General features: G+C 59.1%; 2 protein-coding genes across 4 annotated transcripts in view; one reads left to right on the forward strand and one right to left on the reverse strand.

Annotated features, from left to right (window-relative positions):
* Positions 1-37: 37 nt before the first annotated feature.
* Positions 38-12,492, forward strand: GNPTG (N-acetylglucosamine-1-phosphate transferase subunit gamma). The gene is made up of 11 exons (XM_030301638.1): positions 38-107; positions 194-251; positions 333-400; positions 10,871-10,925; positions 10,991-11,074; positions 11,171-11,264; positions 11,344-11,458; positions 11,552-11,634; positions 11,714-11,842; positions 11,938-12,019; positions 12,099-12,492. The coding sequence occupies exons 1-11, from the start codon at positions 50-52 to the stop codon at positions 12,194-12,196; spliced, it is 924 nt and encodes a 307-aa protein (XP_030157498.1). The 5' UTR covers positions 38-49; the 3' UTR covers positions 12,197-12,492.
* The window catches only part of UNKL (unk like zinc finger), a 37,899-nt gene continuing 25,750 nt past the window's right edge, over positions 12,338-24,486 (reverse strand). For all 3 annotated transcript variants that reach the window (XM_030301633.1, XM_030301632.1, XM_030301630.1), the window contains 5 exons: positions 17,147-17,239; positions 16,461-16,688; positions 15,405-15,607; positions 15,046-15,303; positions 12,338-14,512 (listed from right to left, as the gene is read on the reverse strand). In XM_030301633.1, the coding sequence (XP_030157493.1) occupies positions 14,405-14,512; positions 15,046-15,303; positions 15,405-15,607; positions 16,461-16,688; positions 17,147-17,239 (890 nt within the window). In that variant the 3' untranslated portion in view covers positions 12,338-14,404. The remainder of the gene's footprint in view (positions 14,513-15,045; positions 15,304-15,404; positions 15,608-16,460; positions 16,689-17,146; positions 17,240-24,486) is intronic.

Raw genomic sequence — 24,486 nt, forward strand, 5'->3', positions numbered from 1 at the left:
TAACGGCGCCCACGTAACGGCGCCCACGTGACGGCGCGCGCGGCCGGCGATGGCGGCGAGGTCGGGGGGTTTCCTGCTGCTGCTGCTGCTGGGGCTCGCGGCGCGCGGTTAGTGTCCCTGCGCCCCGGGGCCCCTCCCGTGCGTCCCCCGCCGGCCCCGCCCGGCCGCCTCCTCACCGCCCCGTTCCCCGCAGGGCCCGCTGCCGCCGCTGCCGCCAAGATGAAGGTGGTGGAGGAGCCCAACTCGTTCGGGTGAGCGGCCCCGCGGGGCGCGGCGGGGCGCGGCGGGGCCGCCCGGAGCCCGGTGCCCCCTGACCCTGCCGCTCCCCGCAGGCTCAACAACCCGTTCCTGCCCCAGACCAGTCGCCTCCAGCCCAAGAGGGATCCTTCCCCGCTGTCTGGTGAGTGCGGGACCCTGGATGCGGGGGCGGCGGGGCAGGGAGCCGGGAGCCGGCGTGGGTTCCCGACCCGGGGGCAGAGGGGCAGCCTGGGAGGCCGGTGCCTTGGTTTGTCAGCCTTTCAGAGCTTGAGGGCGCGATGCAATTCCAGAACGTTCTAGGACAAGTTAAGTCGCTACTCCTTTAGTCCTTTTTAATTCCGTCTGTGGAGGTGATCTCCGTGAACAGTTGGGTACAGACGTGTTTCATGCTCACGTTCATGAGCACATAAGTAAAAGCGTGCACTAATTTGCTTTCGTGATTTTTTTCTCTTTTTTTAAGACTTATTTTCTGTCTTTTTCTGTTAAAGTAATAACGACACAGGTTTGCTCATTTGCTCTTGTCGCTCACTGTGTGTCTTGGAACTTTTTAAGAGGGTGAACATAGGTCTTCGCCCTTTTCGCTTGATACTTAGTGGTTTATAGGATGGCTCTGCGTGCCTTTGTTGCCAGGTGTTTGGTTTTTTGGCCATTAGAAACTTTCCTCCTGCGGATCGCCTCTTCCTACCCCGTGTGAGTGGTTTCCTAAGGTCCCATACCACAAGTGGCGTTGCTGGCTCGTTCAGTGAGAAATACAAGCGGGAAACATCTAGGTTTTTTTGTTGTTTTTTTGTTTTTTAACCGCACAGTACTATGTGTTAGGGTCTGTGCTGGGAACGCAGCAATGAGCAAAAAACACAGCTTGTCCTCCTGGAGTTGACGGTCTAACGGGCTGTGCGCGCGCCAGTAAGCTACGAGGTAGGTGAAGTGTAGAGTGGTTGATGGTGGGAAATGCTCCAAAGGTGTGAAAGCGGGGAAGAGCAAGCAAGCAAGCACGCAGGCGCACGTGCGTGCCTGTGTGTGTGTGTGTGCGCGCGCGTCTGGGGCAAGGGTTGTTTTGAGGGTCGCCGTTTTAATTGTTGTTAAGTAAATTCTACACCCAGCGCAGGGCACAGAGGGGATCCTGAGTTGGGAAGTACTGCTCTATGGACTGAGCCCCCAGCCCGGCGCCCTTGGGGATTCCCCTTTTAAATGGAACAGGAAAAGGCTGAGAAGCGACATTTGGTCAGAGGCTGAAGGCGAAAAGTAAGGGGTGGGGATATCTGGGGAGGAGGGGGCAGCAAAAGGAGTGGCCAGGTAGAGGCCTTGAGCGCGAGGCCAGAGGGATGGGGGGGATGAGATCCGAGAGGGACAGATGTGAGCTTTCACCCTAAACAGATGTATCCTGTTTGTTACGAAAAGTGTGGAAAAGAGAAACGGGGCGGCCAACGCCACGTCTCAGTGCAGCAGTAAGCATTTGCCTCGCCTTTCCTTGTTTTCCTGTGGCCATTCTGAAGAAAGGGAACTTGCGTTTTGTCGCACCATTTGAATCAGGACACCTTATCCCTGGGTAGTTCCAGTCTGGATCGGACCTCCCACCCCCCAAAATTAGTGGTAATTCCATAACTGCTGTGTCCAGTGGTTTCACGGTCTACCCTGAGGGAGGAGGGTGTGCACCCATTTTCTGCCTCTCTCCTGTCCCTGCCTCCGCCAGCTGATGGCACCTGATAAAGAGGGGCGTTCCTTTTCCCCCCTTTTCTTGTTTGTTTCTCTTTTTGAGTATCATCGTTGGCTCAGGTTTAAACCGTATTTCTGGAGCTATAGTTGACACATTCACTTTGATGAAGTGGGACAATTGACCACATCCATGCCGTCACGGCCCCAGACGAGGTAGAGAACGGTTCTCTCCCCCAGAAGATTCCTGTGGGTTTCTTTCCAAATCCTCCTCCCCGTCACTTTCTGGTTTCCGTCCCTGTAGAGGAGGGTCATCTGGGCTTGACTCCAGCTGAATGGAGTTCTGGAGCACATGCTCGCCTGTCTCGTCTTTCCGGACTCGTGTTTTTGGGATTCCTCTGTGTTTTTGTGCCATCACTGTTTTCTTTTTGCTGGGTATATACAGACACTGAGATTCGGGGCACCTGGGGGGCTCAGTCCGTTGAGCGTCCCACTCTTGGTTCTGGTTCAGGTCATGATCTCACAGGTCTTGAATCTCACGGGGGATTCAAGCCCCACATGGGCTCTGTGCTGACAACACATAGCCCGCTTGGGATTCTCTCTTCCTCCCTCTGCCCCTCCCCTACTTGAGTGCACACACGCGCACTCTTTTTCAAAATAAATAAATGTAAAAAAAAAAAAAAAAGCTAATATTTACTCATAGACTGATTGATAAGGTGTTTGGTTTTTTTAACTTTTTAAAATCTTATTTTTGAGAGAGAGAGTGAGACGGAGCATGAGTGGGGAGGGACAGAGAGAGGGGGAGACACAGAATCCGAAGCAGGCTCCAGTCTCTGAGCTGTCGGCACGGAGCCTGACGCGGGGCTTGAACGCACAGACTGTGAGATCATGACCTGAGCCAAAGTCGGACGCTTAGCCGACTGAGCCACCAGGTGCCCCACTGAGGGGTCCCTTCTGTTCTGAAATTGTATCTTAAACGGAAGAGTTATGGCCTACAGAACCATATGCTTATATAAAAGTCCCAGAGAGTATTTGGCGTGTTGGGATTATACAGTTCAAATAGTTTGTTAGAAAATATTTTAGAGCTTAGCTTTGTGTAATCAGGACAAAACTCCCCATTTACCACTTATCCCACCTAAATGTGCGTCTTTTACTCTGATGCAAGCAGGCTTCCCAGAATGAGGTGTCCAGAGATGCTGCTTTATGGAAGGGGAGTGAAGGGTTCGGGGCGTCACAGATACGGACACCCGCCCGGAGCAGCTTGGGGAGAGCACCCAGCTGTCTCAGCAAGAGCTAATTCTGCTAATTAAGCTTCCTTTTGAAAAACCACTAGTGTTACCACCAAAACCTTTAATGTGAGAACCTTGAATTTTTTTTTTAAAGCTTATTTAGTTATTTTGAGAGAGAGCGCACGTGTGTGAGGGGTGGGGGCAGAGAGCGAGCGGGGGAGAGAGAATCCCACACAGGCTCTGCACTGTCTGCGCAGAGCCCGACACGGGGCTTGAACCCACAGACCGGTGAGATCATGCCCCGAGCCGACATCAAGAGCCGGACGCCCAGCCGACTGAGCCACCCAGGAGCCTCAGTCGGAATGTTTTTTAAATAACGTAGCACAATGATTTTCCTTAAGCAGATGAAAACCAGAATTCAGGAGGTTAGCGACCTGGAGGAGAGCAAGGGGCCTCGGGTAGAGATGGGCCCTTTCGTCAAGGCTGGCGTGCAGGCTAGAAAGTGAGAGTTAACAGGATCACAGCAGTTACCCCACACTTTCAGTCGCTCGCTGAGTTGTTAAAAACCAGTGCTCTGAGCACATATGATGTATATAAACAAAAATGGTTCCAGTGAAGCACATGGCAAATAAAGTTGAAAAAATTCAGTGAAAAACTGCCCATTCAGCCTGACAATAGTAAATTTCTTTCAGCACTTAAATATTTTTTTTAAGTTTATTTATTTTGAGGCAAAAGAGAGTGTGTGAGTGAGGGAGAGAATCCCAAGCAGGTTCCAAGCTGTCAGTGAAGAGCCTGATGTGGGGCTTGATCCCATGAACTGTGCGATCTTGACCTGAGCCAAAATCAAGAGTCAGATGCTCAACCGACTGAGCCACCCAGGGGCCCTTTAAGTTTCATTTTTTTTTTTTTTAACGTTTATTTATTTTTGAGACAGAGACAGAGCATGAGCGGGGGGAGGACCAGAGAGAGAGGGAGACACAGAATCCAAAGCAGGCTCCAGGCTCTGAGCCATCAGCACAGAGCCCGACACGGGGCTTGAACTCAACCACGAGATCATGCCCCGAGCCGAAGTCGGACGCTCAACCGACTGAGTCACCCAGGCGCCCGTTAAGTTTCGTTTTTAAAACAAAGTAGATGAGAGGATCCCTTAATAACAGTGTAAGTTTTCCACATAGAGGAATATTCCTAACTTGATTTTTAAAACCCACGCTGTTATGTTTTGTTGTGTTTTTCCCCCAAAAGCCACGTGTGGGCTTGACTGCTTCCCCACCACCGACGCCTACAGTCTGGGGAGTTGGAAGGTCAGGGTTGTCTTGTCCACAGTTGTCCAGTTGCAAACCAGAGCAGAGCCTTCACGTTTCCGTGACTTCCCGGCCGTGTCGCGCTCATCAGCAGCTCAGATGCAGGCTCTGCTCAGGAGAAGCTGGCACCAGTGAGCCCCTCCCTGGTTCTTCTCGCTTAGTTTTGTCAAGCGCACGGTTTTTCTTCGGGTGTCGGGAGTTGAAGGGCTGAGCCTAAAGCACTTAGCACAGAGGTCTCACCGGCCACCGGCCACCCGTCCTAAGCGGAGGCCCCCGTCCCTGTGGGCACGCGGCCCTCTCGGTGAAGCAGCTCCGGGCTTCTCCTCCGCCTATGGCTGCTGGGTCATCCCCTGCCGTCAGGGAGACTGGGGAGGGCCTGCCCGGGCTCGGCCACCACAGTGGTGCCACTGGGCCCGCCCCGAGGCAGGAGCTGCACGATCACGTGCGCCCCACGCCCGCTTCTGAGTGCTCCCCAAAGCCTTCCGGAGCCACTGAGGGCTCGGTGTCCTGCTGGCTGGTGTGGCTCCCGCTGTCGCCCAGAGTTCCCGCTCTGTTCTACGGCACACCTAGGACGGTGTCAGAAGTCTCACGTGGGGTTATTACTGTGGACTCACGAAACCTCACGTTCTTAAACTGAGCTGGCCCTCCCGGTTGCACACAGTTGGGTTCATCTGGTTTTAGCTGCAGGGACATAGGTCATCCTTGTAACTTTGAACGCGCAGACGTTCACATGGCTCACGTGCAGCCCGCCTCGTCCTCTTACCTTGTGCTCCCTGGGGGAGGGGGGGCATTCGTTGGTCCTTTTTAAGTGGAGGTGTAATGGGTCTGCAACACGGCAGTAGTTCCGGGCGTACAGGACGGGAGTTGCTATTTGTACCCAGTGCAGAGTGATCGTCGTAGCAAGTGTAATTAACAGCCGTCACCTTTCGTAGCTGCGCGTCGCTTTTTCTTGTGATGTGGACTCTTGCTGTCTACTCTCTCAGCAGTTTTCAGAGAGGAAACGTGGTCGGGTTCCAGTCCCCGAGCCTTACTTACACTGGAAGTGTGTTCCGTTTGACCCCCTCACCTATTCGGTCCTCTGGCGGCCACCGGTCTGTTCTCTGGATCTTACGTCTGGTGGTTTATTTTTTAGATTCCACGTGTGACATCCGGTATCTGTGTTTCTCTGATGTCACTTAGCATAGTGCTCTCGAGGTCCACGCACGTCGCGGATGGCAGGATTCCCTCGTCCGTGGCTGAGCGCTGTTCGGCTGTGTCTGCACACCGCCTCTTTATCCCTCCACCGGGCACGGTCACCTAGGTGCTTCCGTGTCTCGGCCGCTGAACTCAGGCTGCAGTGAGCACAGGGCTCAGGCGTCTCCTTGAGATGGTGAGATGGTTTTCCTTTCGCTGTTGAGTCGCGGGAGCTCTTTGTATTTTGGGTTTTGAAGCCCTCATCAGAGAGGTGGTCTGCAGATACGTTTGCCCGTCCAGGAGCTTGCCTTTTCATCTTGTTGGTCTCTCTCTGTGCGGAAACTTTCCAGTTTTACGTGGTCCCACTTGTCAGTGTTTGCTTTTGTGGCCAGATCCAAAAGTTCATCGCCAAGGCCGCTGTCCGGGAGCTTCCCGCCCGTTCTCCTCCAGGAGCTTCGTGGTTTCAGGTCTCACATTCACGTCTTTAATACTTTTTGAGTTAATTTGTGCATGTGGTGTAAGGTAGTGGTCCGGTGTCCCCCGCCATTTATTGAAAAGACCGTCCTGTCCCCACTGGAGATTCTCGGCTCCTTCTCGTGAGTTAATTGACCGTATGTGCGTGTTTATTTCTGGGCTCTCTGTTCCATTCATCTCCGTGTCCTTATGTCAATACTATACTGGGTTTTGTTTTTTTTTTTCAGGTTTATTCATTTATTTTTAAGTTATCTGTACACCCATCATGGGGCTTGAACTTACAACCCTGGGATCAAGAGTCACCTACTCTTCTGACTCAGCCAGCTGGGCGCCCCTAGACCGTTTGGATTCTGTTTATGATTCCGCATTCTGATACTTCTTTTTCCAAGCATAGTAAGAATTCTCTTTTTCATTGTGGCAAAATATACATAAAATTTCCTATTTTAACCAGTCCCTACAGTGCGGGGACATGAAGCACATTCACGTTGGTGTGCGCACCACCATCTGTCTCCAGAAACGTCTCATCTTCTGGAACTGAAACTACTTAAAGGCCACGCCCCTGTTCCCCTGCCCCAGCCCCAACACCACCTTCTACGTCTGTCTGAATTTGCTCTAGATAGCTGCTGTGGTCTGGATGTGTCCCCCCCACATTTGTACGTTGATGCCTGAACCCCCAAACTGATGGTATTAAGAGGTGCTTACGTCACAAGGGTGGAGCCCTCGACAGTGGGACCTGCACCCTCTTCCCTTCCCAAGGGAGGCGCCAGACCTTTCCAGCCGCTTCCACCACGTGGGGGACGTCAGAGGTGCCTCCCCCTGTCCCCGTGAACCAGAACTTGACCGTGCTGGTGCCCTATCTGTACTTCCAGCCTCCTGAACTGTGAAAAATTAGTTTAGAACTCACCCCGGGTGTGGTCTTTTGTTAGAGGCACTCACACGGACTAAGGACCTCACGTAAGTGGAGTCCTGTGCTGGCCTTTTTGTGACCGGTGTGGCTCACTTGGCGTAGGTCTCCAAGGTTCGGCTCTGTTTCAACAGGTGTCAGGATGAACTTGTGAAGGCTGAATAATACTCCATCGTACGTATAGATTTTATTTTTTTAATTTTTATTTCTTGATGTTTGTTTATTTTTGAGAGAGACAGAGACAGAATGCGAGTGGGTTAGGGGGAGAGGGAGACACAGAAGCAGAAGCAGGCTCCAGGCTCCGAGCTGTCGGCACAGAGCCCGACGTGGGGGCTCGAACTCACGAGCTGTGAGATCATGACCTGAGCCAAAGTCGGACGCTCAACCGACTGACCCACCCAGGTGCCCCTTAATGTTTATTTTTAATGTTTGTTTATTTTTGAGATAGAGTACATGTGTGAGAGGGGCCGAGAGAGAATCCCAAGAAGGGTCCATGCTGTCAGCACAAACCCTGATCGATCCCACAAACCATGAGATCGTGACCTGAGCTGAAGTCAAGAGTCGGGTGCTCAACAGGCTGCCCCCCCGCCAGGCGCCCCGAGTTATTTTTGTGTACGGTGTAGAGTAAGGGTCCAGCGTCATCCTTGTGTGCGTGCAAGTTTCCCAGCACCATTTTTGGAGAAGACGGTCTCTTCCCTGCTGAATGGTCTTGGCACCCACATCATATCATATGGATGTACGTTCAAGACTTTATTTATGAGGTATCTTCTGTCCTGTCGCTGCACCTGTCTGTCTTTAAGCCAGGGTCGCACTGTTCTAACGTGTAGTCTTGAAGTAAGTTTTGAAATAAGGAATTTTTTCAGCTGTTCTTTTTCAAGATAGTTTTGGCTGTTTGGGGTTCTTTGAGATTCTGTTTTAATTTTAGGATGGGTTTTACTATTTCTGTAAAAAAAAAACAAAAAACGTTCCTGGGATTTTGATATGGATTGCCCTCAATTAGGTTATTTAGGAGAGTATTCACATTTTAATATTAAATCGTCCTATCCATGAACACAGGGTCTCTCTCCATTTATTTCATTTATTTACATGCTTCATTTTTTAGGTGCTATCTTGTAGTTTTCTCTGTACAAGTATTTTGCCTCTTCGGTTTATTCCAAAATAGATGTATTTTTTGGTACCCTTATAAATGGAATCGTTGTCTTAAATTTCCTTTTTGGGTTGTTGTCAGTGTAGAAAAACACACATCGTTCTTCAGTGTCAACTTTGTATCTTGCCCCTTTGCTCACAGATTTTTGTGGACTCTAGGGTTTGCTTTTCTTTCTTTTCCCTTTTTGTTTATTTTGGGGAGGAAGGAGGCGTGCAGAGTGTCCCAAGCGGGTTCCTTGCTGTCACCACAAAGCCTGACGCAGGGCTCGGTCCCACAAACCGTGAGATCGTGACCTGAGCTGAAATCAAGGGTCAGACACTGATCCGACTGAGTCGCCCAGGAGTCCCCACTAGGGTTTTCTACATACACGATCATGTCGTCTGCTAATGTGGCCACGTAGTTCTTTCTTCCTTTCCAGTTTGGATGCCTTTTCTTTCTCGCCTGATCGCTGTGGGAGAACTTGAGCGCGGCGTCGACGGCGAAGGGCGCCCGATGGGAGGAGGAACGCGCTGGGTGTTGCCCACGTTCCGTCTGAGGTCAGCCGTGGGGTCGGCCCATACGGCTTCTGCGTTGGTGGCAGTTTCCTTCGTTTCCTTGGTTGTGGAGGCTTTGTGTCATGAAAGAGGGTTGAATTTTGTCAGGTGCTTTTTCTGCAGCAGTCGCGTGGCCGTGGGGTCCCCCCTCTGTCTGGTAGTGGATCGTGTTGTTACCGTGATTGTTGGATTTTGAACCGTCCTCACGTTCTAGGAATCAACCCCACTTGGTGACGACGTCGGAGCCTTTCAATGCATTGTTACAATCAGTCTGCTAGTGTTTCGTGGAGGGTTTTTTGCACTCCTGTTCAGAGTTGATATTGGACCGTGGTTTCCTTGTGACTTGTTGACTTTGGGTTCGGGGTGACGCTGGCCCCACACCGTGAAGCAGCGTGTGGTCCGCTCTTCCGTGGCTTGGGGACCCTTGAGAAGGACTGATAAATGGTGCGTTCCTAGGAACCGCCCGTTTCGCATAGGTGACTGATCGGTTGGCGGCCGGCTCGTTCAGTATTCGGTAGCCGTCTTTCAGCCAAACTGGCAGCTTCCCCACGTTCCTGCCTGGTTTTAGGGGTTTCAGCGCTCGTGTGTGTGTTGTAGTCAGTCTAGCGAAACACTTAGGATCTTGGGGAGCTTTTTAAAGAAGGAGTGTTGGCTTTTACTGCTTTTCGTTTTCTTTCTTCTGCCAGCTTTGTGTCTCGTGTGCTCGTTTTAGTGCTGTGTGTGTGAGAGCTAGGTCACGGGCGTGAGCGCGTACTTGAACGTGCCGGAGACGCCCGGCCCCCTCTCAGCACCTGGGCTCTGAGCCTCCTGCTCTCCTTGTCTCGAGTATTTCCTGATTTCCCTGAGTGTAATTACTCTGGATCTGTGCATTTCCTGCTTCTGCTGTTGATTTCTGGTTTCCGTTGTGATCAGAAAGTGGCGTTTTAGTCCTTTTAGTTTTATTCAGAACAGAACACCCGTTGTCTCTCCTGACCGTTTGTGGCATACGGTCGCTCTGGTGGCGGTGTGGCCGCCCCGGCCCTCTTTCTCCTGACTCTCACAGCCAACGGGAGCCTCTCTGAGGGGTCTCCTCCCCTTGGCCGGCCTGTGCCTTTTGACCGGATGGATAGTTAATTCCTTCCCTTGGACGTGTTGATAAGGAAGGACTCCCAGGAAACAGTGTATTTCGTCCCTCATTTCCTCCCTTGTGACGCTTCTTTCCCTCTGTGTCACTCTGGGGGTTCGTAACATCAGGTTATTCAGATCTGATTGCAGTTTCTCGTCAGTTTGAGTCACGAACAAAATCAGTGTCCCCCCCAGCTCCGCTGTCCATCTCAGGCTCACCTCCTCAGACGCCGGGGACCCACCAGCAAAGACGTGTGATGGTTTTGTGATGCACCTTCCACATTCGGTAGACTGACAAGTCTGTGCCGCAGCCGTGACTTCGCCTCCGCCGTCCCCCGTCCGCCTGGTGGGTGGGTTGACGGCCGCGTCCTTCACTGCGCCGCCTTCCAGGCTGCAGGCTGGGTCCCCCGACGGGCCTCAGTACTCGTCGCCCTTGGGTGTCTGCCGAGGGTCTGGGCCTGTCCTCCTTGGAGTTCCCCTCTTCTGTCACATTGGGGACTTTCTTCTGGTCCTCCCAGACGCTCGGCCCATCCGAGCCCTCCCGTGGGGGCCCCCATGCTGCGACCCCGCCCCACGGCCCGGCTCTTCCGTCTGCCGGAGTGGCATCGAGCCCTCGTCTCCGCCGTCTGCTCCCGCGTTCCTTCCCGCTGTCCCCTGTTCTTGTGTCTGCCTGGGTCCCAGTTCTTCTAGTACATTTAGAAGCCTTTACTCCCAGAGAGCCGTATGGGCTTTTGCTGGGACCGCTCTGTCACCGTTCCCCTAGATGAGGCCCTGTGTCCCCGGGTAGGGATTTGTTGCGACCTGGGCTCCGTGCCGAGGCTCCTCGTCGATGACCCGTGAGCGCGCGGCTGCTTTCGCCCGTCTTCCTTTCCCCGTGTCCCCACGCTTCTTGGGGCCCCGTTGTCCCCCGGCCGCCTCCCGCCCCAGCTCCAGGAAGTCTCAGCGCCCACTTTTCTGCCCGAGCGCGGAGGCCAGCCCGCCAGCTGCAGGGTGCCCGCTGTCGCCCTCGGAGGTCGCTTCAGTGGGCCCCGGTGCTCCTGTCCCGAGTCCCAGCCGCGGGCGCCCCCGCCGGACTCGGCTGTCGCGCTCTCTTCCAGGGCCCGCGCACCTCTTCAGGCTCTCCGGCAAGTGCTTCAGCCTGGTGGAGTCCACGTGAGTGCGGGGCGCTGCCGGCGGGGACGGGCGCCAGGACCCCCCTGACGCCGCTGTGCCCACAGGTACAAGTACGAGCTGTGCCCCTTCCACAACGTGACGCAGCACGAGCAGACCTTCCGCTGGAACGCTTACAGCGGGATCCTGGGGTGAGAGGGGCCGCGGGCTGCTCGCGGGGACCCTCGCCCCCGACAGGCGCCCCCGGCCCGCCTCATGCGCTCGTTCCCCCCCCCCCCCCCCCCCAGCATCTGGCACGAGTGGGAGATCTCTAACAACACCTTCAGGGGCATGTGGATGAGGGACGGCGACTCCTGCCGCTCCCGGAGCCGGCAGAGCAAGGTGGGCCCGCGTTGGGGGGACCCCGGGGGGAGGGGGCAGGCTCCTCGCCCCCCACCTGCCCACCAAGGCTCTCCCACAGGTGGAGCTTACCTGTGGGAAAAGCAACCGCCTGGCACACGTGTCTGAGCCCAGCACCTGCGTCTACGCGCTGACCTTCGAGACGCCTCTGGTCTGCCACCCGCACTCCCTGTTAGGTGGGCCCCGGGGTGGGGGGGCCGCCCCAGGGGTGCGGGGGGGGGGTGGGCAGAGGCGCTCGGCTAAGCCCCCGTCTGCTGGGTCGCTTGCAGTGTACCCCGCCCTGCCGGCGGCCCTGCAGCACAGGTGGGACCAGGTGGAACAGGACCTGGCTGACGAGCTGATCACGTCCCAGGTGAGGCGCCAGGCGGGCACCCCCTTGCCCGGGCACAGGGCGGCCAGGAGCTGGGGGTTCCCTCTTCCACGACCCTCAGGGCTACGAGAAGTTGCTCAGGGCGCTCTTTGAGGAGGCCGGCTACTTGAAGACCCCGGAGGACAGTGACTCCATGCGGGAAGGAGGTGCCAAGGCCCTGGCGTTCCAGACCCTGGAGAACTGCAGTGAGGTACAGACGGGAAAGGGCGCCCCAGCCCTGGGCTGGCCTCCCGCCGCGGGGCCACGGCGCTGCCCGGCGCTGCCCTTTTACCTGCTCTGTTCCAGGCACACAGGGAGCTGTGGAAGGAGGTCAGGAGACTCCGGAGCGTGCTGACACAGCATGGCATCCCCTACGCGCAGGCGGCGGGTGAGTCCCGCGGGGGGGGGGGGGGCTCAGCCCACCCGCGGGACCTGCGCTGACCCCCTGCCGCTCGCTGTTCTGGCAGAAACGCCCCCCTCTGAGCACGGGGGCCCCAGGACACCCACAGACGGGACAGCGGAACAGCTCCGAGGCGACCCGGGACGGCGAGGGAACACCTTGTGACCTGAGACAGGCCTCGGGGGCAGAGCCAGGCTGGCGGGGAGGGGAGCACATCACGGGGGGGGGGGGGGGGGGGGGGGAGGGGGCTTCCTCTGCCTTCGGGGCCGGCCGGCCATCAGCAATGGCTCAGAGAGGCAGACAGAATAAAGATTCAAAGTTTTAATTAATTTCCATACCGATAAAAATAATTCCATGAATTCTGTAAACCATTGCATAAATGCTATAGTGTAAAAAAATTTAAACAAGTGTTAACTTGGAACGGTTCACTACAAGTAAATGATTATGCTTTATAAATACTACCTTCTGGGTTAAGAAAATTCATTCCAGTAACGACCTCCTCTAAATACTCAGAACAAACAGAGATTGAGGCTTCCATAAATTAATCCACGTGAAGTGTCCACACTGAGCTGAGGTCTTCTGCCGACCCCAGTTCCAAACAGCCAGAGGCCGTAACGTGCCCCGTGATCGCTAAGACCGCACCCAGTGCTCCCGTCACCCGTGCGAGGACGGTGGCCCAGCCCGTGAGGCCTGCGGGGTACGGATGCCTCCTGCAGGAGACCAGGGCCGCCGCAGCCAAGACCCCGAGCAGAAAGGACCGGCTCAGGCAGGGCCGAGGGGCCCCGCGACGCTGCAGCCCTGCCTCGTCTGCCTGCTGTGCGGAGCCCGCCCGAGCCGCCTACGGGGAGCACGCGGGCCGTTCCCAGTTTGTCATCTGACGATGCCGAGGCTGGGGACCCACAATAAAAACGTTGTTCTGTTTCCCATAAAAGACCAAAGGTCTGAAATGTGAAACAAGTGCATAAATATTAATAAAAATAAAGAATTTTAAACGGTGGTAACAGTAGCACAAAATATACGTCATTTCTAAGAGCTAATAAATCATCACTATCGTTAAAAACAAAGTCGATTCACTAAAACCAAGTCGATGGTCACCTGTAGGAGTGGACTCGCTGCAGCCCGCCACGGGCCCCCTTAAAGGACAGAACTATCGCTTTGTCTTACGTTAAAAACGTTTTAAACCTCTTACTAAATATTTGGTCACTGATAATTTTTACCGAGCCATTCTGCGCTTTAAAAAATGCTATTAAAAGTCTTTGGCAAAGCCACAGTGGGCCGAGAGGCACCGGCGCTCACTTCCAGGCCAGAGGGGCCGTGACCTGCTCCCACCCCAGCGGCAGGTTCGGGAAGGATCTTGGAGCCATCTAGATGTGCCTCGGGGAGAGCAAAGTCTGGGTAGACCACTCACCTCTTTTGCTCCTCCCCAGATTGCTAGGAAAAATGACCCAGTGCAGACCAGAGAAGATTCTGGTCCTCACCAAAACCAGACCCGTTCTCGGGAGTGTTTTTGCCACGGCAGGGCAGCCAGGTTCTCTCTCTGCAACCCTGGGGTCCCCCGAGTGACCCTGGTAATACCTGGGTTACACTGCGGCCTGTGAGCCTCTCCCTTGCAGGCAGGGGTCCCGGGCGGGCGTCTGGTCGCAGGGAGGGGCACGAGCGAGTCTCTGGCCTCAGGCTGCCCGCGAAGGAGCCGGGACGCCCTCCAGCAGGCTCCAGAGGCTATGGGTGCCACCGAGGCACAGCTTTGTAAAACTAACGCGGAAGCCTCCACCAACGGGCCCCCCCGCCGTGCTGCTCACTAGAGGAGAGAACGGACCCGCGCGAAGGGCCTCCTTCGCTCCTTTTGCAAGGCTCAGGCACTTAGAAAAAGGGGCCACGGGTCATGGGGCAAATCAGGCGCAACGCCATTTCACGGGCCTGGAATACAAACCTCTAATTAATGTGCGCGTGCACGCCATCGAGAGCGTCCCTTTCACAAAACTAAAACCCTAGATGTGTCTTTCAGTCTCACTGCTATAAATACTATGTCTGCACTTAATTTGGAAACTATTGAGAAGTCCTAGGTGTTTCTCACTACTAGATAAACGCTCATCTCAGAAGTACTAATTTCAGAAGAGGAAATCAAAGGTCTTTACCATACCGTGAATTAACAAGAAACTGACAGCAAATGTCCTCAGCTCACAGTACACATACAAAGCTTCATGTTACCGCGTAGTAAAAAAATCACGAACCTAGGAAGCAGCTTACAGCAACTTAGAACGTCTAAATCCCCCGGTTTACAAAGTGCTGGTCAGGGTCCCGGTGCGTCAGGTCCGCGAGCCCCCGTCGTTCCGGAGCCCGGGGGCGCCCGAGGGGCCGGTGAGGACGCGGCGGTCACCACGGGAGCGGTGGGCCCTCGCAGCAGGTGCAGGGCTGCAGGGCGCCTCCGCGGGCCCGCTCCCGGCACACGGCGCACTGCTTGGCTCGAAGCTGGAGGATCACCTGTGGGGCGAGACCCAGGTGACGCAGCGGCAGGACCGGGGATGCCCCGGAACAAAGGCGGGGGTGGGAGATCCTTCACGAGGACCAGGGAGCTGAGCTGCCGCACCAGCGTGGGAAGGGGTGGCCGGGCGGGTGGCCGCCTCGATGGGCTGGGCCCACATGGAGGCCCACACCTGTGCCTTGTGGCCAGCAGGCGGGCTCACGGGACTGGGCTCATCAGATCCCTGACCCGGGACCAAGCCCAGCGGCCAAGAGGGCAGCCAGAGCTGGAGCGGGGGTGGGGAAGCTGCACCTCAGACCAATGGAGGGAGAGAGTGAGCAAGAGACAGGGCTCTGGAACCTTCAGGTGCCCCAGGTTCTAACACAGAGCCCTGGCCTGGAAGGGGTCCGTAGCTGAGTGCAGAGAACACCAAGCGTGGAACAGGCCGAGATGCCGCGGCGACCCTGGAGGGTGACTCCGGACCGCGCGGGGCAGGGCCGGAGGGCAGGGCCGGCAGGCGGGGAAGGAAGAGGGTTGTGGCCCCCGGACTCACCCCGTCCACGGCTTCCAGATCCAGGCGCAGCCGAGTCTGCAGCGAGTGCAGCTTGGGGAGGGGGGTGGCTCCGAGGTCGGCACAGCGCGGCAGCCCCGGGAGCGTGGCGCCCGGCCCTCGGCCCTCCAGCTCCTCCCGCAGCCTCCGGAACTGGGCCTCCACCTCCTCCTTCTTCTGCAGCGCCAGCTGCCGCGCACTGTCGGCCGCCAGCGCCCGCTCCTTGGCCTCCTTGGCCTCCCGCTGCCACGCGTCACAGGCCTGAAACCCAGGGGGCTGCGCTGTAGCGGCCGGTGCAGGGGGAGCCCCCACGCGCCTGCGCCTGTCCCGCCGGCCCTGCGCCCCGGCCCCTCCCGGCTCACCTGCTTCACCTGCTGCCAGGACTCCTCCCACTGCCGGATCTTCCTCTTGGCCTCGTCCAGCTGCCGCCTGACCCGGGCCAGCTCCGCTCCGCTCGGGCTGGCGCTTGAGGCGGGGGCAGGGCCGGCGTTCAGGATGGGGGACGGGCTGGGAGAGAAGCTGCCGGAAACAAAGTCCCAGATGCTCCCGGGGACGCCGTTCAAGCCTGAGTGTGGACAAGACGAGACGGGAGAGGTCACCTGCGGGAGCGCCTCCCTGGCAGCCTTTGGGGCTTGGCAGACGAGGACACGTGCCCCAGATCTTTCTACCCGGCCCCTGTCCGGCTGCCTGGGGGGCTTGAGGCAGAGAAGGGAGTGAATTTGCAAGTGTCGCATCGTGTGCCGCAGCGGCATCAAACTCTGGTCCCTGAAACCCGTTCCGCCTCCAAATCGTGAGGACCCCAGAGGGCCTGGGGTGACACCTACTGATCTGTGTTCGTGACATAACAAATTAAAACGATACTTAAAAATACTCCTTTAGGGGCGCCTGGGTGGCGCAGTCGGTTAAGCGTCCGACTTCAGCCAGGTCACGATCTCGCGGTCCGTGAGTTTGAGCCCCGCGTCAGGCTCTGGGCTGATGGCTCAGAGCCTGGAGCCTGTTTCCGATTCTGTGTCTCCCTCTCTCTCTGCCCCTCCCCCGTTCATGCTCTGTCTCTCTCTGTCCCAAAAATAAATAAAAAGCGTTGGGAAAAAAAAAAAAAAAAATTTAAAAAAAAAAAAAAATACTCCTTTAAAACATAGCAAGTCACGTGAAAGAACGTTTTCCAGGGAAGAAGCACCGTCCATGGTTTCTGCCCGTCTGTGCTGCGCTGGGTCTCCAGTGACGTCCCCAGCCTGAGGCCCTCCACCGCACACGAGTGACAGCGGGGCCACCATGTGTTGTCACAACAGGGTCTCAGGGTCCCGGCCACGCACAGGCCGGGGCTTCGTGCCCTGAGGCACCGCCAGCGAACCCACAGACGGGCCAGGGGACCCCCTGGGACGAGCTCACCCCACCGTCCCCGCCAGCGCCCGGCTCACCTAAGGAGCTGTAGGACGCAGCCGAGGAGCCCAGCGCCCCGGGCTCCGACGTGAGGGCCGGCGGCTGCTGGGGGGGCGTCATGGCCGAAGAGACGAGGGGCCCCGACAGAGACTGGGAGAGCGAGCTGAGTGGGGAGGCAGACACTGAGGGGGACGACAGCAGGGACGGGGAGCGGGGCAGGCGGCCGGGGATGGTGACGGGTGCCGAGCCCCCCGGCGACCGCGGACCTGCACGGATCGGAGGGGCCAAGTTAGCGGGAGGCGCTGACCACCAGACACGGCGCCTGGCCTCCAGGCTGGGGGGTGACCCCCGGGGGGGGGGGGCAGCCACCGTGTGGGCGCGCCCTCCTGGCGCAGTGAGCTCACGGGCGAGGGGTTCGGCGGGGGCTCCGCGGAGGCCAGACACCTGCCAGGCCCTGCCCAGCTGACCCACCCGCCAGCATGCTGGTGCTGGGACATCCGGGGACCCCCAAGAATGGTTCATTTTCACAGCAGACGAGGCAAACGTTTGGGGACACGGTGTCCCAGGGTACGTGTGCCCACAGCAGCTGCAAAAATGGTGGGAGGCTGACCGCGCACCGGCGTGCTGGGAGCACCCCCTCCAAGAACCACTGAACGGCTCTCCAAAGAAAGGGCCCAGCCGCCCCAGCACGGCCCTGAAAAGAGCAGGGGGTCAGCACTCCTACCTGCCGGTCCCAGGTCGCCCAGGTCATGCTCCTCCAGCTCCTTATCTAGGGGTGCGAGGCTGACTTCGCCGGGATGAAGATCCACAGCGGGGCCTGTTAACAAAACATGGTGTAACCACGGGACGACCCCAGAGCCTCAGTAGAGAGCCCACGGCACTAGGACAGTTTCTGGGGCCCGCGTGTGAAAGAGCAGAGACATGGAACAACGTGGGGCCCCCTGGAGCCCCCCGACTTCCAAAGATTTCCTCGTAAACCCTCTCCTGCAAGCAGGGTCTTCTCCCTTCACCCCGGCCCCACGTGACACGGCCCCGGCTCCGAGCTGCTGAGGTCAGGCCCACCAGCCCCCAAAGCTTCCAAGTTCCAGCAGCCGAGCGGCCAGAGGACCTGGACAGCGCGCAGGCCATCCAGCGAGGGCCGGGAAGGCCTGGTGATTCCCGCTCCCGGGACACACGCTGGGTCCACAGAAGACCCGGCGGCGCTAAAGGCACAAGTTCACCTGCACCAGCACCCGTCCCAGAAGTAGGCGGGCCTTTCCTGTGTGGCTGAGCCCTGTCCCCGGACAGCCTGCCTGCTCTGGGTCCGTGAGCCGGGCTTCTGGAGCCTTCTGCCTTTTTCCTGCCCCCAGCCTCCTAGTGCAAAAACCCCGTGTGACAAATGACACCAAGTCAGAACCACCAGAGAGAGACGCCATTGCTCATCTCTGACCACGTCCAGCCCTCGGCTGGGCCCACACTCCTGACCACATCACAGAAGCAGCCGTGCCAGAGACGTGCCAGGAAGCAGCAGGCAGGCCAGGCCTGTTTCAAACGACCACGTTACAACCCAGGAGCGAAGGCTGAACCCGCCAGTGACTGCGGAGAAGCCACCACCTTTCAGATGAGAGGCATTTACCATGATTACCGGAGAAACGGGGGATGGGGGGGAAGAGAGACAGGACTTGGCGGAGAACGTCCCAGGAGCAGGCAGGTTCCCGAGGAGCCAGCTGCGGGACGCGTGCGGACTTCAGGTCCGGCCCCAGCAGGCGACCCCAGCTGCGCCGTCCCTTCCCTGTCTCTAGGGCTGCTGGGCACCACTCAGCCCGAGGGGCCGACTGAGCTGGCCGCAGGGACAGCCCTTCACCAGACACTGGTACTTAGCGGCCCCCTGCTGCCTAAGTTCACAGAGCGCGGCAAGCACATCTGCCGTCCGCGAGCCACTGGCTCTGGCCTCTGCGGCGCATGAAGGGGACACGCGGGGACCCAGTGTCTGGGCAGGAGAGCACTGCGCTGCCTGGCGAGGTCTCGTCACCACTGCCGCACCCACTCCACAGCCACAGCCAGGAGCACGAACCCCAGCCCGCCTCGGGCCTGCCCACTCCAAAGGAAACACTCTTCCAACAGAGATTTTAAAGACTCGCGAGGGACTCATCCCGAAAGGAGGCGAACGTGAAGGGTGGCAGCTGGTCCGGGCACCCCCATGCGCCGGAACCCTCAAATCCCCCAATCACTCTGAAGAGCAAAGAGGCCTAGCCCGGGAGACCCAGGGAGCCCACTGCGGCACCAAGACCCCCCCTCCGCAGCCCTCGCGCTCGGGAGACACCGCCGGCCCGCCTGTGGGGCCCGGCCCCCACGGGGGGCTCCCAACGCTTGCTTCTCCGGCCTTCCTTTACAGCAGGTGCCTCCGGCCGGCTCGTTCTTCCTGACGCCCAGGAGCACAGGGGCATCTGCGTCCAGGGGCCGCCCCGACCGAGCACCGACTCATGCGTTCTCGCGGTTGGGAGCCGGAAGTCCAGACCAACGTGCGCAAGGCTGGGCTCCCTCCAATGGCACGGTCTAGCTGCTTGGGGCTGGCGGATGCACCACCCCACCCTCCGCCTCCCGTGTGGGTTCCAAAGCACCTTCTTATTCAGACCCAAGGCACGCTGGATCAGGGCCCAGCCCGATGACCTCACTTTACCTTGACTGCACCTGGAGAGCCTGCATCCAAGCAGTTGTGTTCACAGATTGGGGGGTGAGGGGGGTCAGAACAGAGACGTATTTTCTGGGGGCACGTAATTTACCCCACAATAATGGGGGCCATGGACACCCCCGGCAACCATCGTCTCCAGGTACCAGGCACCTTCCGCAGGCCCAGGGCCCAGAACTGCTGGGTGCCCCCCCCCACCCGCCCCAGGCAAACCCGTCTCCCCTTGCCGTGAACGTAGGGCCCACTTGCTCTCAGGCCCACCCCTTGCTGACCAATGCCCGCTTTCCTGACCTCCTACTTCCCCCTCACTACAAACCACAGCCAAGCCGTGCCAGCTGGCACCCATGCCCCCGGGCCCCGGTCAAAGGCAGCCCACCCTCACACCCCGTCCCTCACCCTCCTCCGCTATGGCCGACTTCTCAGCCCTAGAGGCCTGGCCCGTCCTGTCCCGTCCCATCCCTGCTCCACGAGCGTGCGCGCGAGCACACACGTACACACCCACACACACGCACACACACACCTGGCTTCAGCAGCCCTAACCCTCAGACACCGGCATCTCCCAGCAAGGGCGCCTCACCACCTCCTACCAGAGAGAGGACCTACTGCCTCACCAGCAGCTTCTCAAACTCCGGGAACACGAGGGCCCAGACACTGAGCAGAAGCCAGGAGCCCTCGGCCTCTCCATCCTCCCTGAACCCTCGCCGGCGAGGGCCCCAAGCTCCAGCCATCTCTGCAGGCTGCCCCTCGTCCCCCACCTGCACTGTCCCAAGAGCGACCTTTCTAGGAGGCCAGCCCCGCAGGTCGAGTCCTACTGCCCACAAAGAACATGCCCCTGGTGTACTGGTGGACACTTATGGCCAGGCTCCTCCCACCCCAGCCTCTCTGCTACCCTTCAGCTGATGCCAGGCTGCAGCCAGGTGCAGCCTCCAGGGGCCCCAGGGGTCCTGGGAGACCGCCTGCTGGGCCTCCAAAACTCGCCGGCTGTCCCCACTCCATGCAGCACCAGCACCAGGTGCAGGGCGCCCTGCCCTCCCCGCCCCCCAGCACTACACCCCCTGCTCTACCCCCACCTGTCCACCACCTGCTCTGCCCCCCACCCCTGGCCCTGGCCCCTCGAGCCCCCCTGGGCCTCTGGCCCGGACTTGCAGGCCGGCCAGGCCTGACCACACGGATCTAGCTTTCAGCACCTGGGGTCTCAGGAAGGGCTGACGGGTGGTGTGCTTTAACGCCAACAAAGTTCCAGAACCACTTTGTGAATAACAAAACCAGAAATGAAGAGACGGACGAGGAAAACAGGCTGAAGCAAGAGCTTTTCCTCACCTTGAACAGACCCAGCCTTATCACACTCCCCGACCCCCGCCCCATGACTCAGCACAAAGAAGCCCCCTGGTCCAGAGTGACACGGAGGAGCCAGCCCCCACCGGACAGCGGCCGGCCGAGGCCAGGCTGCTTGGGTGTCCGCGGTGGTCCCACGCCTACTGCACCTCTCGGCTCTCTGACTCAGACCCAGGTCTTCTGGGATGTTCTCTTCAAGGAAGAGCTGACTTTCAAAGAGGCTTTAACACTCAAGATCCAGATGAACCGAATTACGTAAGCTCTGCCTCTGACCCAAAACCCGCCTTGCCCAACTGCCAGGAACCGCCCAGATGTTAATGAGAAATCGCGGGAGAACTGCTGAGTAACGGCCCTGGCAAAACCCCGACCCTGACATGACACAGCACATCCGAGAGGCGACGCGGTCCTTCGGGGTCAAGGGACGCGCAGGGACAATGCACACAGGACAGAACGGGGAAGCCCCGACGCCGGGCGCGCTCCTAACACGCGCGCCCGCCGCGGCCGGGATGCCCTCACCCCGCAGGCCGACCTGCCCCGACCGCAGGGTGAAGCGCCTGGCAAACCCACCCACCGGCCTCAATTTCCGACGGTGCAGCCGACGGTTCTCGGCAGGACAAGGCAGGAACCCGGTCCTCACCGCGGAGCAAAAGACCCACCTCGGCTAGGTAACGCGGGCCCCCCTCCCCCGGAGAAGCCCTGCGGCGCGCCCACGCAGGGGACCAAAGGGCGCCTCTGCCGAGCAGGTGCCCAGAAAGGGGACGTTCGCCTTCGCCTCCTCGCAGAGCCTCCGCGGAACCCGGTGCTGACCCCGGCGGTCACTCTCGGCCCCGGGGGCGGGCGACCGGAGCGGGTCCGAGGAGCACCTGGAGAGGAGGTGTGCACCTGGGGAGGAGGGGGGAGGGCGAGGGGTGGCGCGCCTGGGGAGGAGGCCCTCGGGGGAGCGGGAAGGAGCGGGGGGGGGGGGGTGGTGGGAGACGCACCCCACCTGGGGGGGTTGGCACGTGGGGGTGCGGCGCACCTGGGGAGGGGCGGTTCGCGGGCCTCGCGGGGAGGCGCGTCGAGAGAGGGGGTTGGCTCTCACCTCGCCGGGGGTGCACAGCCAGTTCCGCATAACGACGACCCGCACCCTGGCGGCGCGGGGCTGACGATGCTGACTCACCGTCTACCGCGCCGCCGCCGCCGATTCAAACGCAGCCCGCTCCCCGCCCTCCCTGCGCCGCCCCGCCCCCGGGTGACGTAACCCTCAGGTCCGTCCCGCCCCCGGTGACGTAAGCCTTACACCCGCCCCCGCCGGGCCGCCCCGGGTGACGCAACCCTCCGGCCAACCCGCCCACTCCGCCGGCCCCGCCCCCGCCGCACCTGTCGGGGTGCGCGCCAGCCAGCAGGTGTGCGTGGGCGGCCCCGCCGCTCGGAGTCCTGGGAGGGAGGGGGGGGCGGCCCCACCCCCTGGCCCCCTGTGTGGCCCCCGGCCGGGCGCGCAGCAGCCCCCCCCCACCCCCACCCCGGCCCCGGCCCCGGCCCCTCCCGGCGCCGAGCCCAAAGCCCGGGTCCAGGTGCTCGCGGGGGGCCTCGCCGGGCAGGGCCGCTTTCCTTCAGGTAAGGAAGCATCTTGGCTCCAGGCGGACCCGCTCAGGTGAAAACGCACACGAGGCAGCGGTCAGGGCGAACAAGCCATGACCCCTGCCCTCAGAGGTCACGGAGAGTCAGCTGCCCACAGCCCCGCGGCCACCCCAGGCCACCAGCTCCGCAGGGGACTATTTTCACCGGCAGCCTGCTCATAGAGACAAAGGAAATGGCCTCTTGTCAAGTGGCCCTGAAATGACTCCACTAAACCACCGAATACACAATTAGTCTGCAAACAGCACCTATTTATTTTAGAATTTACTCGTTCTTTGTAGGCACTGCATTAGTAACGATATAGCCTGAACCAGACTACGAGCAGAAAAGGACCGGGTCTACACCCGCTAGGCCCTAGGTAGGTAGAGCAGGCTCTTCGATCCAGGCGCCCCTGAGCCCTGGGGTCCTCGGCGACAGAAGGACAGCCCGGACGGGCCCTCCGGGGACCAGAGGGCAGCTGTGAGGGGTGTGTTACTTCTCCCAGCTGGGGCCCCTGTTAACTGGCACATGATTTGACTGGGGGTCTCAAGAGCGTGTTCAGAGAAAGGAGGCCCCTACTGCGGCAGCAGCTCAGGATTCAGCAGCAGCAGTTTTCTGTGAACAGACCGTGTTGATCCCGAACAGGAATTAATCTCCTCGCCTCTGGGCACTTGGTTCAGGAAACACTTATGTCAATGAAAGAATGAACTGCAAGATGGTGACGCGTGGAACCAGGCAGAGGCCCCGTGGGTCACCACACAACCCCAGGGGGCACAGGTGCATCCAGTGCTTTCGCCCGCTCAGGTGAGCAGAGCTGAGGACGGCCTCTCCTGATAGGTGGCAGGGACTTCATTCTCCTAACTACTTTCCCGCGATGCTCACACTTGACTGTTGCTACCCTTAAACTGGGGACAATAAGCCTTATTTTTGAAAACCGTGTTTTTTACACATAAAACACAAAACAACAAAATGAAGCATGCCATTTATACCAATGGCTTTCCGGCTCATTTCCAGGGAGTAACCAAGGACTCCTGTGCGCAGGCGCCCCACGCGCCACCGAGACGGTCCCCCACTGCGTGTGAGTCAGCCAGGCGCCTCGAGGCTAACGCGCTCTGGAGGAGCCCTTCAGACACACACAGTTCCGATCTCCGTTCTGTGACCACGAACTGTTCGGCTCCCTCGAGTGGGCAGAGAACCTGCTCAGAGGCCAGGCTGGCTCCGGCTGCCCTCCTGCTGTGTTTTGGCCCCAAGTTCAGACAAGGGCAGAGAGACCTCGAGCCTCCGCCCTGGCCTCTGCTCTCTGCCGGCGCGCGTGAGTCTGAGGGCTGAGTTCTCAAGCCCACCGGCCAGGTCCAGTGCACGCAAGCCCAGCACGCAAGCCCAGAGGCCTCTGGGGTTCAGGGGTTCAGGAAGGACACCTCGCTCCACCCCAATTCCACGTCAACGTAAAATAACACACACGTGCCTGTTTTTGCTTAAAAGAGAACCCACACGGATGCACCCTATGAAGTATGTGAGGACTTGAACAAACTCCCCTAGTCTAAGGCAGAGCCCAGGCAAGAGTCGGTTTAGTCTTCACTCCTACGTGGACAGGATTTCCACAAAAGACCAGCACAGGGAAGCTGGTGGGGCGGGGGGGGGGGGGGGGGGGGGAGGCACAAGAGTGTGCAGGGCAAGGAACCGAGGTCAGGGCTCAGAAACACCAGCAGGGGGAGGGGTGGTTTCATCAAGGACACCCTGTCCTCAGAGGGCTGGGCAAGCTGGACTCTAGAGGGTTCTTTGGCAGTCGGACAGCTCCACCGTGGAGCCCGTGCAGGAACGCTGGGGCCGTGCAGGAAGACGTGCCTGGCCACACAAAGGCCCCGGGGTTCCAGAATAAGGCGGCCCTTTGCAGCTCAGAATGAGCACAGGGGCGGTAGCCTCGAGCCCCACATGGGTAGAAGTGCCCCAGGAGGCAGCCGCGACACGGGTAGCAAGGTCAAGCACGCCTGCCCGGCATCCCTCACATCAGCACAAGGGACACCAGGTGCTCTGATGGCCCGAGCCCAAGATTTGCCATCTAAATGGCCACTGAGAGGACACCTCTCCTCCCTTAACACCTCTCCTCCCTTGCCTTGGCTGCCATCGTCCCCACCTGCGTCTCAGCCACGACCCCACGGCCAGTGGCGTGACTGGCGTCCACAGGTGCTGAGGCGTGGAAAACAACGTGCGTGCCATCCTTGGCTGTCGGCAACGGACAGTTCTCTCCGGGCGGGAAATACCACCCTGGGCCCGACCACGTGGCCAGCTCTGGCGTCGACGTGGTGCCCTGACGTGGGAACGTGGGCGGAGCCGGCACCCACCCCGCACCAGGAAGGAGGCGGACAGGACGCGTGTACCCCAGGGCAGACCGCTCCGCAGCGGCCTCCCCGGCCTGCCCGCGGCCACGCCTGCCCAGCCTGCCCTGGCGCAGAGGACGTGGAAAC

Source organism: Lynx canadensis, chromosome E3 (assembly GCF_007474595.2).
Source record: "Lynx canadensis isolate LIC74 chromosome E3, mLynCan4.pri.v2, whole genome shotgun sequence".
NCBI lineage: Eukaryota > Metazoa > Chordata > Mammalia > Carnivora > Felidae > Lynx > Lynx canadensis.